This window comes from Phodopus roborovskii, unplaced genomic scaffold, assembly GCF_943737965.1.
Source record: "Phodopus roborovskii unplaced genomic scaffold, PHOROB, whole genome shotgun sequence".
Taxonomy (NCBI): Eukaryota; Metazoa; Chordata; class Mammalia; order Rodentia; family Cricetidae; genus Phodopus; species Phodopus roborovskii.
The window spans coordinates 16549240-16563894 of NW_026126567.1; the positions used below are offsets into that span (position 1 = coordinate 16549240).

Here is a 14655-nt window from a genome sequence, read left to right on the forward strand (position 1 = left end):
CATATGTTATTATCAGGACATATGTTAAGTAGATTTTGAACTTGCACTCAAGTGGCCGGTCAGATCACTGAGTGTTTTCTTAAAGGCAGGAGTTCTGATTACTAGGGCGTTTTGGGGACGCTGTATGCATCATAACCTCCCAGAACCTGCAGGAGATAAAGACAGCAAGGGAAGGGAATGTGGACATTATTACCCTGATGGCTACTGCTGACGAATTGGAATACAGAAAAACGCAGTTATCTGAGAATGCTGCAGGCTAGCCCAAGCCAGAGTCCTGTAAAAGAGTGAAAAAAAAATATATATATATATGTATGTATGTGTGTATATATATATATATGTATATATATATATATATATATATATATATATATATATATATATGAGATTTGCTAATGAGACCCCTCTCCCTTTCAGCCTCCCAGCTTTCCCTACAGAGACGATATAATGTCCGTGAATCCTACATGTCTCGTCCTTATTATTCTTCTGTTTATCAGCATTGTTTTGACATTTAAGGTAAGCACGGATATTCTCTGTATGTACTAAATGTTAAATGTACTCCCAAATTCTAAAGAAATAACAAAATAATCTGTCTGTTGCCTCTTGACTTCCTATCATTACAGTTTACTCTGTTGTCTGTCTGAGAGAGAAATCCTAACCCTGAATTGTTCAGGCCAGTCAAGGAGAGAGGGGTCAGTGGTTAGGAGTACTTGCTTTCTTCCAGAGGACTCAAGCTGTGCCAGCAGCACCTACATGGTGGCTCGCAGCCATCCATAACTCTAGTTCGTCGTGGGTCTGACCCCCTGTTCTGATGTCTGAGCCACCAGGCATGGACATGGTGGGCACATGGCAAAACATGCATACACAAAATAAAAATTAAAAAAAAAAAAGATGTATCTGAGAACAAATTAAGGTTACACGTTACATAGTATATAATACTGCAACATGCATTACGATGATGTTCTGCATGTGTTTAGTGGTAACATCACAAAAGTTAGGTGCAAGTATTTGAATAAATATCTCACAAATGCAGTTTTTATTGCAATACAATTTATGCCACCAAGTTCAACCATTTTAATGAATGTGGGTGGATGGACAGCTTAGTGGGTAAAGGTCCTTGCTGGTGAATGATCTGAGTTCAGCTCCAGGAACCCACAGAGTGTAATAAAAGACAGCCAGCTCTCGGGTGTTGTCCTCTGATCACATGTACAATGTTGTGTGCACATGCACATACATATGGGCATTTGTACACACTCACATACACACTCTCTAAATAAGTAAATGTTATTAAAGGAAATGCAAGTCAGTGCTTTCTAGTGCACTGTAGGAGTGTGCAGCTATAGCTCCAAGGCTGTCATACTATATAAGTACGGTGTTTTCTGTTTGTTTGATTTTGTTTTTCGAGACAGGGTTTCTCTGTGTAGCCCCTGCTGTCCTGGAACTCACTCTGTAGACTAGGCTGGTCTCGAACTCACAGAGATGCTTCTGCCTCTGCCTCCCGAGTGCTGAGATTAAAGGTATGTGCCATCAGTCCTTTATAGTTTTCCCTGGGAAACCACTACATTCTTTTTCTGTCTCTAGATTGATGTATTATAGACACTTTCATCAGTACAATAACGCTGTGTGTTGGTCTTTGTGGAAGGCTTTTTTCCTCCTAGGTTGCTACCCTAGTTTGCTTTCTGTTACTGTGATAAAACCCATAATCAAAAGCAACTTGGAGGAGGGAAGTGTTGATTCTTCCTGCATTCCTGGGTCACAGTCCATTGAGGGAAGCCAAGGCAGGAACTGAAGCAGAGATCATGTAGGAACACTGCTCACTGGCTTCCTCCATTGCTTGCTCAGCTTCCTATTTTCATATAACCCAAGACTCGAGGTGACACCGCCCACAGTGCTTGGACCCTCCCACATCTGTCATTACTTAAGAAGACAACACTCGGTGGGATAGTTGAGTGTGTCCTGCTGTATGACGTGCTGCGTATCCACCCAGCACACGACAGGCATTCAGTTGCTTCCACTTTGGCTAGAGTGAACAATGCATCTCTTCACAGTCCCGCATAAAGTGTGGGTGGACATGAGTTTTCAGTCCTATAGACAGACATTCATGTTCCTGGGGTAGGATTGCTGGGTCCATACTGTTTGACATCTTTAATAGTAGTGTGTGACATTCCTGTTTTCTTCCTCTGTCTAACTTTTTTTTTTTAGTCAAAGAATTTTAAAATTTAGGGAGGCATTTTGAAATAATTCAACTCTGGTCCAGTTAAAGATGGTTGATGCAAGAGCACAGAGAAAATCCCTGATCTAACATCTCTCACGAATCATTTCTAGCACATTGCTCTTTTGTGTGTTATCTTAAGTACCTCTAGATACCATAATAGGCTGGAGAGATGGCCCAGTGGTTAAGAGCACTGGCTGTTTTTCCAAAGTACCCAGGTTCAAATCCCAGCACCCACATAGGTGCTGCTACAATTCTAAGGGGTATGACACCCTCACACCAATGGACATAAAATAAAAATCAATAAGTCATTAAAAAACTAAAACAAACAAAAACCTCCTAAAAGAAAATGGTATAATAAAATCAAACAACCCCGTGGAATAAAAACGGTCAAATAGTGTGTGCCTGTAATAACAGGAAGCCATCGTACTCAAGTGGAGGGGCTGGAGGCTAGTCTGGGCTACACAGTAAGTTTGGTTCATCTCTTGGCAAAGAATAAGTAGTGTAGTGAGTGGTAAGTAGGTTAGTTAATTTGACCAGTAGCCATGGTTCCTTTTAACAGCCCTCTTCTAAGGTGAGCCCCTCCCATCCCTAACCTCATCCACTGTCCAAGTATGGACACAGTCCTCTGGTGTGCTGTGATACAACAAGGCTGTGCCAGTGCACCCCTTGCCAGAAAGCTGCCATACCCAACTTCTGCAATTTTTAAGTGCATTCGGTTTAGTACCGTTAGCATGTGTATGTGAATAAAGGCTTTATGATGTTACTTTGTGTTGTCTTAAATCATCTGCGGTTTGAAAATTAAAAACCCAGTGACTGTTGCTTGCAGGGTTACTTGATAAGCTGTGTTTGGAGCTGCTACCGATACATCAATGGCAGGAACTCCTCTGATGTCCTGGTTTACGTTACCAGCAATGACACCACGGTAGGTGTGATGTTGCCAAAGGTGAGACCTCCCCCACCCTCTGCTGGATGATGTGGCTAATGTTTTTAGTGTTTGCTACTTCCTGCTATATTTGAGGTGTGTGTGTGTGTGTGTGTGTGTGTGTGTGTGTGTGTGTGTGTGTGTGTGTGTTTCTTCAAGACAGAGTTTCTCTGTGTAGCAGTCCTGGCTGTCCTAGAACTCACTCTGTAGACCAGACTGGCCTTGAACTCACAGAGATCTGCCTGCCTGTGCCTCTCAGGTGTTGGGATTAAATGAGTGTGCCAACACTGCCTGGCTAAGACATGTTTACATTTGCTTGGTCTAGCAGGTTGTATTTTTTTGTCAGTGTGATAGATACTTGAAATGAGTTAGAGAGAGAGGGGTTCTTTAATTCTTTAGACATGTGATTTAGTCATGTGATTGGACTTGTTCCCTTCCCACTGGCTTGTGGTGGACAGGAAGAATATCATGACAGCAGACCCTGCAGTGCCAGGGCTCCCAGTGACCTACTTTCCTCTAAGCAAGCCCCACTTCCAAAAAAAAGTTCCAGTCAGCTCCCGGTAATGCCATCAGGATTATGAAACCGTCAGTAGGGTTACTAATAGGTCGATCCACCGATCAGGTCAGAGTCCTTGCTGTCCAGTTGCTTTCAGTGATTGGATCCACTAGCTGAGTCTTGTGTGTGTGTGGGGGGGGGGGGGGAGGCAGGAATCCACCGTGCTTCACATGTAGACCATGACATAGATAATAATAACTGGGCCTGGAAAACAGTAATGGAAAAACAACCAACCAATGAAACGAAACCGTCTGCCGAGATGGCTCAGCAGTGAAGAGCTGCTATCCCAGTGGGCCCTTGTTCATTTCCCAGTGTGACACGGTGCCTCTCAACCCTCCGTAACTCCAGTTCCAGATTTCGTGCAGGTACCAGCCATGCACACGGTACACAGACATACATGCAGCCAAAACACCAGTACACATAAACGTAGACTGTCCACCAAACAGCAGCAAACAGTGAAAAACGAGTTATTCCAGTGAAAGCTACACGTGTCCTGATAAATCGTGTAAATGACCCTAAGTGAACCTTCCTGTTCCGTATCTTTAGGAAGTGAGGTCACAAGCTTTCACTAACGCAAACACCTCACAGTTCATAGCACTGATGCTCAGGTTAGGCCATCCCTGGCTGGTTGGAGCCCCATCCAGAGCTCTTCAGGGTTCTTGCTCTCCAGTGTGGCATAGGCTTATGTGTTTCCTACACCAGATCAATGGTCTGCTGTTTCTCCAAGGAACTGTTCCTTTTTGGTGGCAAATGGTATCTGGAGGACATAATGTGGACTCTGAGGGTTGGAGAGGTCCATAATTTTAAAGGTTTCTCTTTTTTTGGCAAGAACTAGGGGTTTTAATGTTGGCATTCTGATTTATAAACCAAATGTGGATCGATGCCTGTCCCAGAGACCCTCTAGAAGGTTTTAGTGGTCTCGTTTTCCATGTCAGTTTTGGGCATCCACATTAACATAATGATATGTCATGCCTGGCTTTCACTTCATATTAAATATTGGGCCAGATGGCTCTTCTCCCAGGCTAAATAAATTCATGTTGACCTTTGTGGAAAGATACTGGGGCTCTTGTTGGTAAGTAAACATGTTTCATCTCCTTTTCTAAGACAGCACACACTGGTTTGCCCAGGGGGAGGACAGAACAGAGTTCTAGATAAGGGACATCATTCCCAGGGTTACTCCGCCTCCCATTTCCAGTCAGACCTTGCTGGGCATGCCTGGGGCAGAAGATCCCAAACACAGTGCTTTGAGGTCTGACTGATTTCTTCAGGCCATGAGGCTAAATACCTAACTCTTCATTGCCCTAAGTAGTCATGTATGCCCGGCTTGACAGCAGCCTGCTCAGTATGTTTCCCCTGAGAGGAATAAATAAAGAGTTTAAAATATCCCAAGGTGCCCCTTTTGCGTCACCGCAGCTGCCTAGCCCCAGCACTGCTAATGCCCTAGCGAGGTGCGCCCTCCCCTCTAGAGCCCCATGCTGGAGAAATCACGTGGTAGATGCATTATGTAACATCACATTCTCTTCCTAATGCCATGAAAATGTGCTCACTGGAGGAAGACGACACATTAAAATGATAAACATGTATCTTGTAAGGTTCTTCACATTAAACATTAGCAAACTGAAGTCCTTAAAAGCTTAATATACATAGAGTATTAGTGAATTATTAGTGAAATAAATCATTAGTTTCACTAAAAGTCCTAAAACTCAGGTCATAGCAGTATTTTGCCAAGTGTATGAAGCCCAACTCCTGTGGGACCAGGGTCCTCTAAATCAGTAAGATTAATATTTAACTTAAAAAAAGTGTCTGAAATTCTGATTCCAGATAAAAGCATTATTGTCTTGGATATGAGAAGGAGGTTCTTAATCATTTTAAGGAAAAATAAATTTCATGGAGTCGGTTATGCTATGCCAATGTAGGTTCTGGTTCAGATCACCTTATGAGCTTATTATCTTTGCAAAAGTATTTTAGCGTATGAGGCTTTCTCTTGAATCTGCTTTTAAAATAGTTAAAAGAAAAAGCTCCCATGGCAGGCAGACCATCTCCCTGTAGCCATTTCCCAGTAGATTCTCTGACATACGGGCCAACCTTGGGCCACTGGAGTGCTCTGAACAGCTTAGCAGCGGGAGTGACATTATGGTAGTCCCCGGGGCTTTCTGTAATCGTCCACAGCTTCCTCTGGTTTTCCTTCCCCTTCCCCCCCTTTTTCCCCCCAGCTACTGGTCTAGTCTGGGTTTTCTTAGTATAAACTAGTCATGGTTAGAGGCAAGTTCTCTATGACCAGCTTCTGTCAGTTTTCCTAAACGTAGAGGGAGGGAAGAGGGAATCGATGATGGAATGGGCAGCAAGGACGATCCTTAGTTGGACATCATCACCAAGAACGAGACAGTCGCAGCATAAAACACAAACAAGTCTTCGTCTTCCTGCAGAAAAGTCATAACTAATTGGCTGGATAAGCAAGCATGCTTCAGATGTGCTTTAGTCAGATTCAAGAACATCTGTTTAAATGACCCAAGGGCCAGGGGAGCAGCAAGAGTCTTCAAGTTTGGGACAAGACGAGTGAAAACTCCACCGGGCTTAGAGGTTTAGAAACATTTCCCATAATCTGATGGTTTTGAAACTTCTGGTCTTTGGAATGCTATGATGTAAAAGGGAGGTCATCTTATTTCCAGTGACTTTTTTTTTTTTAAGATTTCATTTATCATGTATACAGTGCTCTGCCTTCATGTACGTCTGCTGGCCAGAAGAGGGCGCCAGATCTCATTACAGATGGCTGTGAGCCACCATGTGGTCGCTGGGAACTGAACTCAGGACCTCTCTGGAAGAGCAGCCAGTGTTCTTAACCACTGGGCCATCTCTCCTGCCCTCCGGTGACATTTTTAAGTGACTCTTCCCTCCACTAAGTGGTTTGTGTGACTGTTTAGCCCCACCCCCCACCTCTCACACTTTTAATTTTAAAAGGCCAAGAGCATTGTGAGAAGTTGGTGTGGACCTGGTAACTCTGAGCTGAGCTAAAGGGCGCAGCTGGGAGGCAAATCCCAGAATCCAGGTTCAGGAGGGACAGGTCTGCTAGCGAAGAGAAGGTGGGGTGGATTCTGAGAGCTGTGGGGGGAATGAAGAGTTGGTAGTCGTGGGAGTGAGTGGCAGGGTACTTAGCATCTCTCCTTACGTGACTGTGCCCTCTAAAGCACTTCCTGAAAAGCCTTTCTTCAGTCAGCTGTAGAAACGCAGGCAAACGCACCACCTGCCTGGTGATAGCACCCAGCGAAAGAAATCAACACAAAATTTGGCACGGAGCTGTACCGGTTAACAGTGAAGACAGAGCCCCTCAGGATGTCGGTAGGACGATGACCCGGTCAGTCTCCCAGCTGACTGACCCTTAGGTAGTTTGGTTGTGTCTGGATAATAGTTAGACTCAATATTAACATTTTGTGATATTTTTTTGAGACTGTCTGAAATCACGTTTAGCTTATACACAATACGCTGTGACTGTAGAATTACTGATAAACTTATACTGGCTAAATTCAAGTATGTTTGAAGTCCAGCCCTAACCCTGGTCCTAACCATTGTGTAGTTTTACCGGCTAATAAGTACTGGGCAGCAGGGTTTCAGTCTGTAGCGGCATGCCTGTTACCTGGTGACCCCATAACCGTATTGCTTGTGTGGTTATGTCGCCATCTTAGTTATGAAAATACCCTCCAGTACGTTCGCATCTGATGATGATACTGCCTAATGGTATGCTTCTTGGAATATAGCCCCACTGTTACACGAAGCACAGCTGTAGCTCTTTATTAACTGATGAAGTGAATTTGTTTTCCAGATTGTATCCATTGTATGTATAGTGTTGTGTGTGTGCACATGTGTGCATGTACAGACACTGGGTGTCTTCCTGGCCCAGTTAGCACACAGAGACTCTGTATTAGAGATAAATGCTGTTGGCCGGGTACTTGTTTCTCATTGGCTAGCCCTGTCTTAAGTATTAACCCATTTCTATTAACCTAAGTATTTCCACGTGGTCTCATCTTACCGGGGAGTGAGGCTGGCGTCTGGTCTCCCCAGCCTCCATCCCACTTCTGACACCAGATAATGCGGTTTAATAAGGATCTGGATAAACAATTAGGCCGAACAGATGTTTATTCAGGGAGAAATAACTCTCAACATAGACAGGTGAACACCAGCAGGTTCCTGCTCCCAAGGATGCCTCCGGAAGTCCTCCTGTCCGTGCGGGCTCACGAGAGCATTCCCCCACCCCTCCTCAGACCTAGTTCCAGGTCACTTCCACCCCTAGCTCCACCCCAATGGGCGTGGTCAGTGCCACAGAAGGAGACTAAGTGAATATCCTACTACACACCTCAGGCAGACACTGCTCCCCCGGAGAGGGTGTGTGGAGACGAAAAGGGTGTTTGCACATGTGTAGAATTTGTGTTGGACTTGCACATTCTCACTTGGTCATTAGCCACTAGCAGCAAGTTATGTTCTTGGTGTTTTGGCCTTTTTTTTTTTTTTTTTTTTTTTTTTGATGGTTCATTGTGAATGGTTAATTTAAATCATTTAAATGCCAAGTGATAAAAATGTCAAAATAATCACATTTTCTTTTATAATGTCATGACATCCTTGTTGGCAAATTTTGTGTTAATCATATTAGAGTTATTTATTTCTCTTGATGTACGAGTATTTCATCCGCCTTGCAATAAAGGAATCTGGCTTCATCCTCAGCGTTAACAGACCATAATAGAAATGGAATGGCGGTCCCTCTTCACCATCCTTGTCAGTATTCAGGCATCTGTACTGGTCTGACAGTTCTTGGGGTTCTGACAGGATACGCCCTCAGCTACAGCCACTAAGAGTGCCACCTGTGCCTGTTAAAGGGTCCTGTTCACCTCCTATCTCTCTTTCTCTCCCTCTCTCTGTCTGTTCCTCTCTCTATCTCTCTCCCTCCCTTTCCTCTCTCCTGCTGCTCCTTTCCCTGGAGGAGGCTGGTCTCCCCCTTCCCCTTTCCTTAATAAAAACCCTCTGCTTGAACCCTCTCAGGGTATCTTTTAAACACTGCTTTTCTTAAATTACAGCCATCCCGCCTTTCAGCCAGGACCAAGTTCAGCATCATTCAGATAAGATGATGCTGAGCCTCGAGAATTCAGCCTAGTTCATCCAGAGAACTTTGCAAAGTAGCAAGAGATGTCACGTGCCATGTCAGGACTATTTCACAATCAGCATAGAACAGTGAAAACTGTGTCTGTCACCAGCTTTGGAAGGAGAAATTCTTCTGGCTGATGGACTTCCGTTACAAGTGGAAGTCAGTGGAGTATTTCGGAGAGAAGATTGTCAGTGTTGAAATGCTGACTCACAGGGAGACTTTGGTACAGGTTTGATAATGAATATCGAGAATACCAAAGTGTGAAGGATTTAGAATTGTGTCTCCCTGGAAAGAAAATGTCGCCTTCAATTTGTGAGCATTTCAGAAAAGTCTAGCCTGAATGTTTCCTTTTGTGAGAAAGGAGAGAAACAAAGCTGCTTTAGTTTCCTCAACAGTACCACTGTGTAAGATTAGGGGCCCGATCATCCCTCAGTGGAAGATAATGCCCGACTGCCATCCTACAGTAATGTTCCCAGGGCTGTTCCTGGGTTCCTCCAGCCATAGGTTATCCTAGGTGATGCAAACATAGTCATGTGTGCTGGAGGCTCAGGCCACGGCCACATGTGTAGAGCCTTGCCTGCCTTCCCAACTGCGTCTCCCAGCCTTCTCCCATAGGTAGACAGTGGCCAGCCCCTCACGCTTTCCAGAAGCTGCTAACCCGCCGCCTTTCTCCCTACCCCAAGTGTATACTCACCTTTCCATGAGAAAGTGTTCTCTCTGCTGGCTAGTCACTGCCTTCTGGCCGTTGGGGGAGGCTTTTCTTGATGTCCAGTCTGCAGTGTACCCCCTGTTCTTGATGGTCCTTTCGGGTTTTGCCTGTTCTGCCCCTCAACAGACAGCACAGAGTGTTACTGGGCTTGTGTTGCAGATGTGAGTGCCTTGAGTGCTCCAGCGATTAGGGTACAGATCTGTCAGAAGAGTGGCTGGATCCTTTGTGGGGACCCCTACAGGTACCTCCTTGCCAAGCATCCTTTGCCTAATCAGTGAAGTATTTAGGATGCAGGGACACTGCTAACTGCCCCCTGTGGAAACAAAGACAACAGAGCTGCCAGGAACAGCTGCTTCTGGGACCCGGTATCAGGAGCCTTGCTGTGCTGGAGCTCCACAGTTAGTCTGATTGGAGCTAGACTTTGCCAGTTGTCTGTCGCTTGCTTGCCTGTGAGCCATGCCAGTCAAATGCACCATATGAGAGAAGGTGATAGGGGTTCTTGTGTCCCCTTCCCCATGTCTCTGAGTAGGAAGTAGGGACAGCAGCAGTAGCAATGGTAGGTTGTGTTAGGGCTTCCCCTGGACATGGCTTCTCGTCTTGTGGCTAGCCCGGAGAAGTCTGAGCAGGACACCCTTACACATCCTAGCTTTGCCTTGCTGATAGTAGATGATGGGCTCTGCCCTGTTGCAACAGGAAAGGGTACTGTCCACTCAGCAGTTCCAGCCACACCTTCTTAATGAAGTCCTCATCCCTCCAGTCCCTTGTTAATAACATGACTGTGGTTTCTGATTTCCGGTTGAGTTCAAACAATCCAGACAACTGTGTGTGGGCCAGCTTAACTTCCGCACTGGGGAAACTTCAGAGACCACTAAACGATGTGTACCGTTCATACCTCCAGGGTCCCACTGTCGAGTGGATAATAGGTCCCACTCTTGAGTGAGCTAATGGGAGTTTCGAGTGGAAAAGACAAATAGCGACATGTGTTAAGCTAGAGAGGGGTGGGAGTGTTGTGGTGAGGTACGGAGGGCAGGTGTGACAGAAACAGAAGGGTTTTTAGCAATGGTATTCCTCCAGGAGCCTATGGGACAGGCATACTTTAATAACATGTATGAATATATACTTTAGTCTACATGAATCTAGAGTAGAAAACACAGTGTGGTTTTCATCTGTTATTCTATTCTCTTTCTAAGCAGTGGATAACCTTGAGCAGTTCTGGTATTGTGCTTGAAATGTAAGCACAGAGGTGTTTATCTGTCAGTCAGCACTACTCTTTAGTTCCTGTCCAGCTTCTACAGGTCATGTCAAGCAGGGTGATTAGGTACTTCGTAGGCTTCAGGTCTTCAGATCTTTACAGGTGTAAAACCCAAGAGTACATAATATGCTCAAGGATATGATGATAAAAATGGGACTTGAGTGTGGTTACGGTTCTCACCGTCACTTGAGGTCAGTACTGAGTGGGCCTGCCCTCCTGTGCGCACACACACCTGGGAGAACCTTTGTCGCCTCCTTATTCCTTTACACACACACACACACACACACACACACACACACACCATCTAGCTGTGCAGGCACAGATACAGGAAAAGCAGAGGACCCACAAGTCCCTCCCCAGGTGCTGTTTTAAGGTTTCAGAGTCTCTCATGAAATATATCTACCAGTTAGTGAGAAGCTGGATTGAGTACTATGATGTGGGATATCATTTGTATGCTGCAAATATGTGTTGCTTTTACTGTTAGATGAATAAAGCTGATTTGGCCAGTGGCCGAGTAGAATAGAGCCAGGCAGAAAATCCAAACAGAGTTATGGAGAGAGAGGAGGTGAAGTCAGGGAGGCGCCATGTAGCCAAGATGTGAGGTAACAAGGCATAAGTGTCGTGGTAAAATATAGGATAATAAGAATGGGTTAATTTAATTGTGAGAGCTAGTCAGTAATATGCCTCAGCCATTGGCCTAACAATTATAATTAATATTAAGCCTCAGAATGATTATTTATTAAGTGGCTATGGGGATTGGCGGGCAGGAGAGAAACTGCTCCAATGGGACTGGGAGAGACAGAGAAGAACTTTTTTTTGAAAAACTTTCAATTACAGTACTGGTCACAGGGGTGCTTGACTGCATGAGTGCTCACTTAAAGCCTAGCCGCAGAGTCAGGGACTGTATGCCTACTTTAAACACGGGCTTTCCTTTCCAGGTGCTTTTGCCTCCGTACGATGATGCCACTGCTGTGACTGGTACTGCCAAGGAGCCACCACCACCATACGTGTCTGCCTGAGCCGAGTGTGGGGAATCGAGGAGCAGCAGTCTAAGTCTGCAGCTGCCTGAGTGATCAGTTGACGGATTAATCGATAGGTCTTTCTGTGATGTCACTCTTGGGAAGAGCTCTTTGAGCCTATTTGCTGATAAAATACCACATTTTACAATGTAGATGTTGAGTTTGAAGCCTCTGTTGTTAGAAAAATCCTCTGTAGCTGGAACACCAGAGTAGCTGTAGATTATTTTGGTGGGGTTGGGGTGTAATGAGTACCCTTAGTTCTGTCCCAGAACTGTAGATAGCCTTTTCAGAGGCTGGTCTGTAGCCACAGCTGAGCACTTGGTCACACTGTTTCTCTCCATTCCTTCTGACTCTCTTGAAAGCATAAAACTAAAATTAGGTAATAATTAAACCATCCCAGTATATAGAACAAACCCTAATACAATTAATATTAATTGCTCTAATCAGGTAGTTAGGAGCCCTTACATGTGTGATATAAGAATTTCCCTACTATCCCCAAATGCAGTGATACTCTGAATTTGCTAGTCAAGGATTTACTCTGTCCTGAAGACAGACCGGTAAGTATCACCAGCCGGCAAGGGCAGGAACACTCTGCCCAGGTTGTTAGTTGTTCTGGGATGGCTTGTTTGGCATCAAAGCACGCACTTTTCCTTGGCATCTTGCCCCAGCAAATCTCTTGCTACATCAAGTAGAACTGCCCACATGTGTTTGTCTAGAAGTATGGAAAAGGGTTTTCACCCTCTCTCCTTGCAGGATACATCCTATTTGGGTTTTTGTTTTTGTTTTTTTAAGTGTGTCTAATCATCTGTTGAAAAATGTCAAGTGGTCTTCAGAAAGATGAGGAGGGTCACTCCCTTGTGGAATGTTCTAAACTGAATTAGGAAAGACATTTATTTATGTCTCTGTCTCTGAAATGGAGCAGCTCGCCTGTTTGTTCATCCCTGAATGTGCTGTACATGGAGGCTTTGCAATAAAAGTTTGTTGCATCCAGGAAGACAGCCTTGGTTCTAATGATTGTGCCCAGCCACCTGCCCTGCCCCCGGGACTACGCAGATGCACACAGCGAGGTCATTTTACACAGATGTTTTTAATACTTAAACCAGGTCGGTTGAACCAACAATGCCCAGCATGCACTGTCATTAACCTGTCCTTGCACACTTTGGGTATCTAGCAGTGGTGTGTGTGACATGTTAGTGTCCACAGTACCCATAACCCATAACCCACCCTTTTTTTTTTTTTTTTTTTTAAGAGATGTGGTTTTGCTTTCTAAAAGCTTATCACGGAGCTTGCTGTGTGATCCAGGTAGGCTGGCTTCCAACTCATAATCTTTCTGCCTTTATATCCCTAATGCTGGGGTTACTGGCACATTCCACCACACTTAGTGACCAAGCACTTTCGATAAGCAGTATTTCTGTGTCCCAAGGTGTGATGTTGGTGTTGTCAACTTGACAGGATTTAGAATTATCTGGGAGATGGATGGGACCATTCTCTGGGCAGCAAATCCTGGGCCCCGTACAAGTGGAGAGTTGAAGTTGAGCATCAGCATACATTGCTTTCTTCTGAGTGGACATAATTTGACTAGTTTCCTGCTGCCTTTCCTGCTACGATGGGAGTGAACCCTGGAAGTGTGAACCGGAACCAGAATACACCCTTCCTGATCAAGGGTATTTTATCACAGGCACAGGAAAGAAAAATGCACATGGAATGGGGGGGGGGAGGGGAATAAACAAGGAAGATGGGGGGCAGTGTTTTATCCCTGAGGATCAGCCTTACCTCCATTTTTTGTTTTTAAATTAGAACTCTGAATTCATCCTGAGAAATTCTATCCCTTGAAGCTTCATGTCTGTAAGATTCACACAAAGTTAGACACATTAATACTTCAGAGTAGGAAGGGCCTCTGATCCCGGTGGAGGGTACATAAGGAAACCACAGGTGTATGCTTGTTTCCCATTGCCTAATGGGTTTTGCAAATGACACATGGTGAAATGGAGAGGCCCGCTTGTCTTTGGAGTGTGTGTGGGGATGTTGGAAAGGAATACAGACTGATATGTACTAGCTGATACCACATCTTGATATCCAGTAACCAGCAGAGGCCATGCCTAGATCCTCCTTGCCCTGTGATCGCTGCATGGGAATCCTTTAGGTTTCTCATCTTCACCTTCAAGTCATTAATTAAGGATGCAGCTTCAAACTCAGCCTCTCAACGTTCGTAAATGGCGCTGAGCTTGAGGCAGCCCGTGCAGGAGGGAACTCTAGGCCCTGTGCTAGGCTACAGGGAAGGAGTAATTTAACCAGTTTGCTGAGTAGTGGTTTGTCAAGAACTTTCATTAGAACCAGCTGCTCAGCCTGCTGGAGGGCGAATGGGCTGTCAGGGGGAGGCCTGGGCCAATGGATCCCCCTCCTCCTGTTCTGCCTTCCTCCTTAAACACAGCAGCGCTTCCCAGAGTCTGTCCCTGCCCACCCCTCACCTGCAGTGCTCAAGAAGACAAACATTACTCTTACCTTTCTTGTCTTTCACTTTTTAAAGAAAATACTCTTGTCTCCAACATTTGTTTAGTTTTACTTAACCAAACCTCATTCCACGTCATGTTTCTCCGCCCTTAATAACAATAGTCCTTAATAATCATCTCAGTAGACAGTCTTCAAGGCTGTTGGCACTGAAGTGGCTTTCTCCATAGAGAGATACTGTATTTGAAATATTCATTATTAGGGCGGGGGGGGGGGGAGCCTGCTGTGCAGACCGAGCTCCACGGCAGAAGAAAGCTAATGAGACCGAAAACATTTCCTTTTTTTAATTCTTTTTTTTAAAGATGTATTATTTTTTTGCAGCCAGTGTGGCAGCTGACTTAATACT

The 14655-nt window shown here is 44.9% G+C and overlaps 1 protein-coding gene across 1 annotated transcript in view; it reads left to right on the plus strand.

Annotated features, from left to right (window-relative positions):
• Positions 1 to 11953, plus strand: part of Laptm4b (lysosomal protein transmembrane 4 beta) — a 39571-nt gene extending 27618 nt beyond the window's left edge. Inside the window, exons 5-7 of the mRNA XM_051202704.1 lie at positions 415 to 513; positions 3039 to 3134; positions 11721 to 11953. Of these exons, the coding sequence (XP_051058661.1) occupies positions 415 to 513; positions 3039 to 3134; positions 11721 to 11801 (276 nt within the window). The 3' untranslated portion in view covers positions 11802 to 11953. The remainder of the gene's footprint in view (positions 1 to 414; positions 514 to 3038; positions 3135 to 11720) is intronic.
• Positions 11954 to 14655: the final 2702 nt, after the last annotated feature.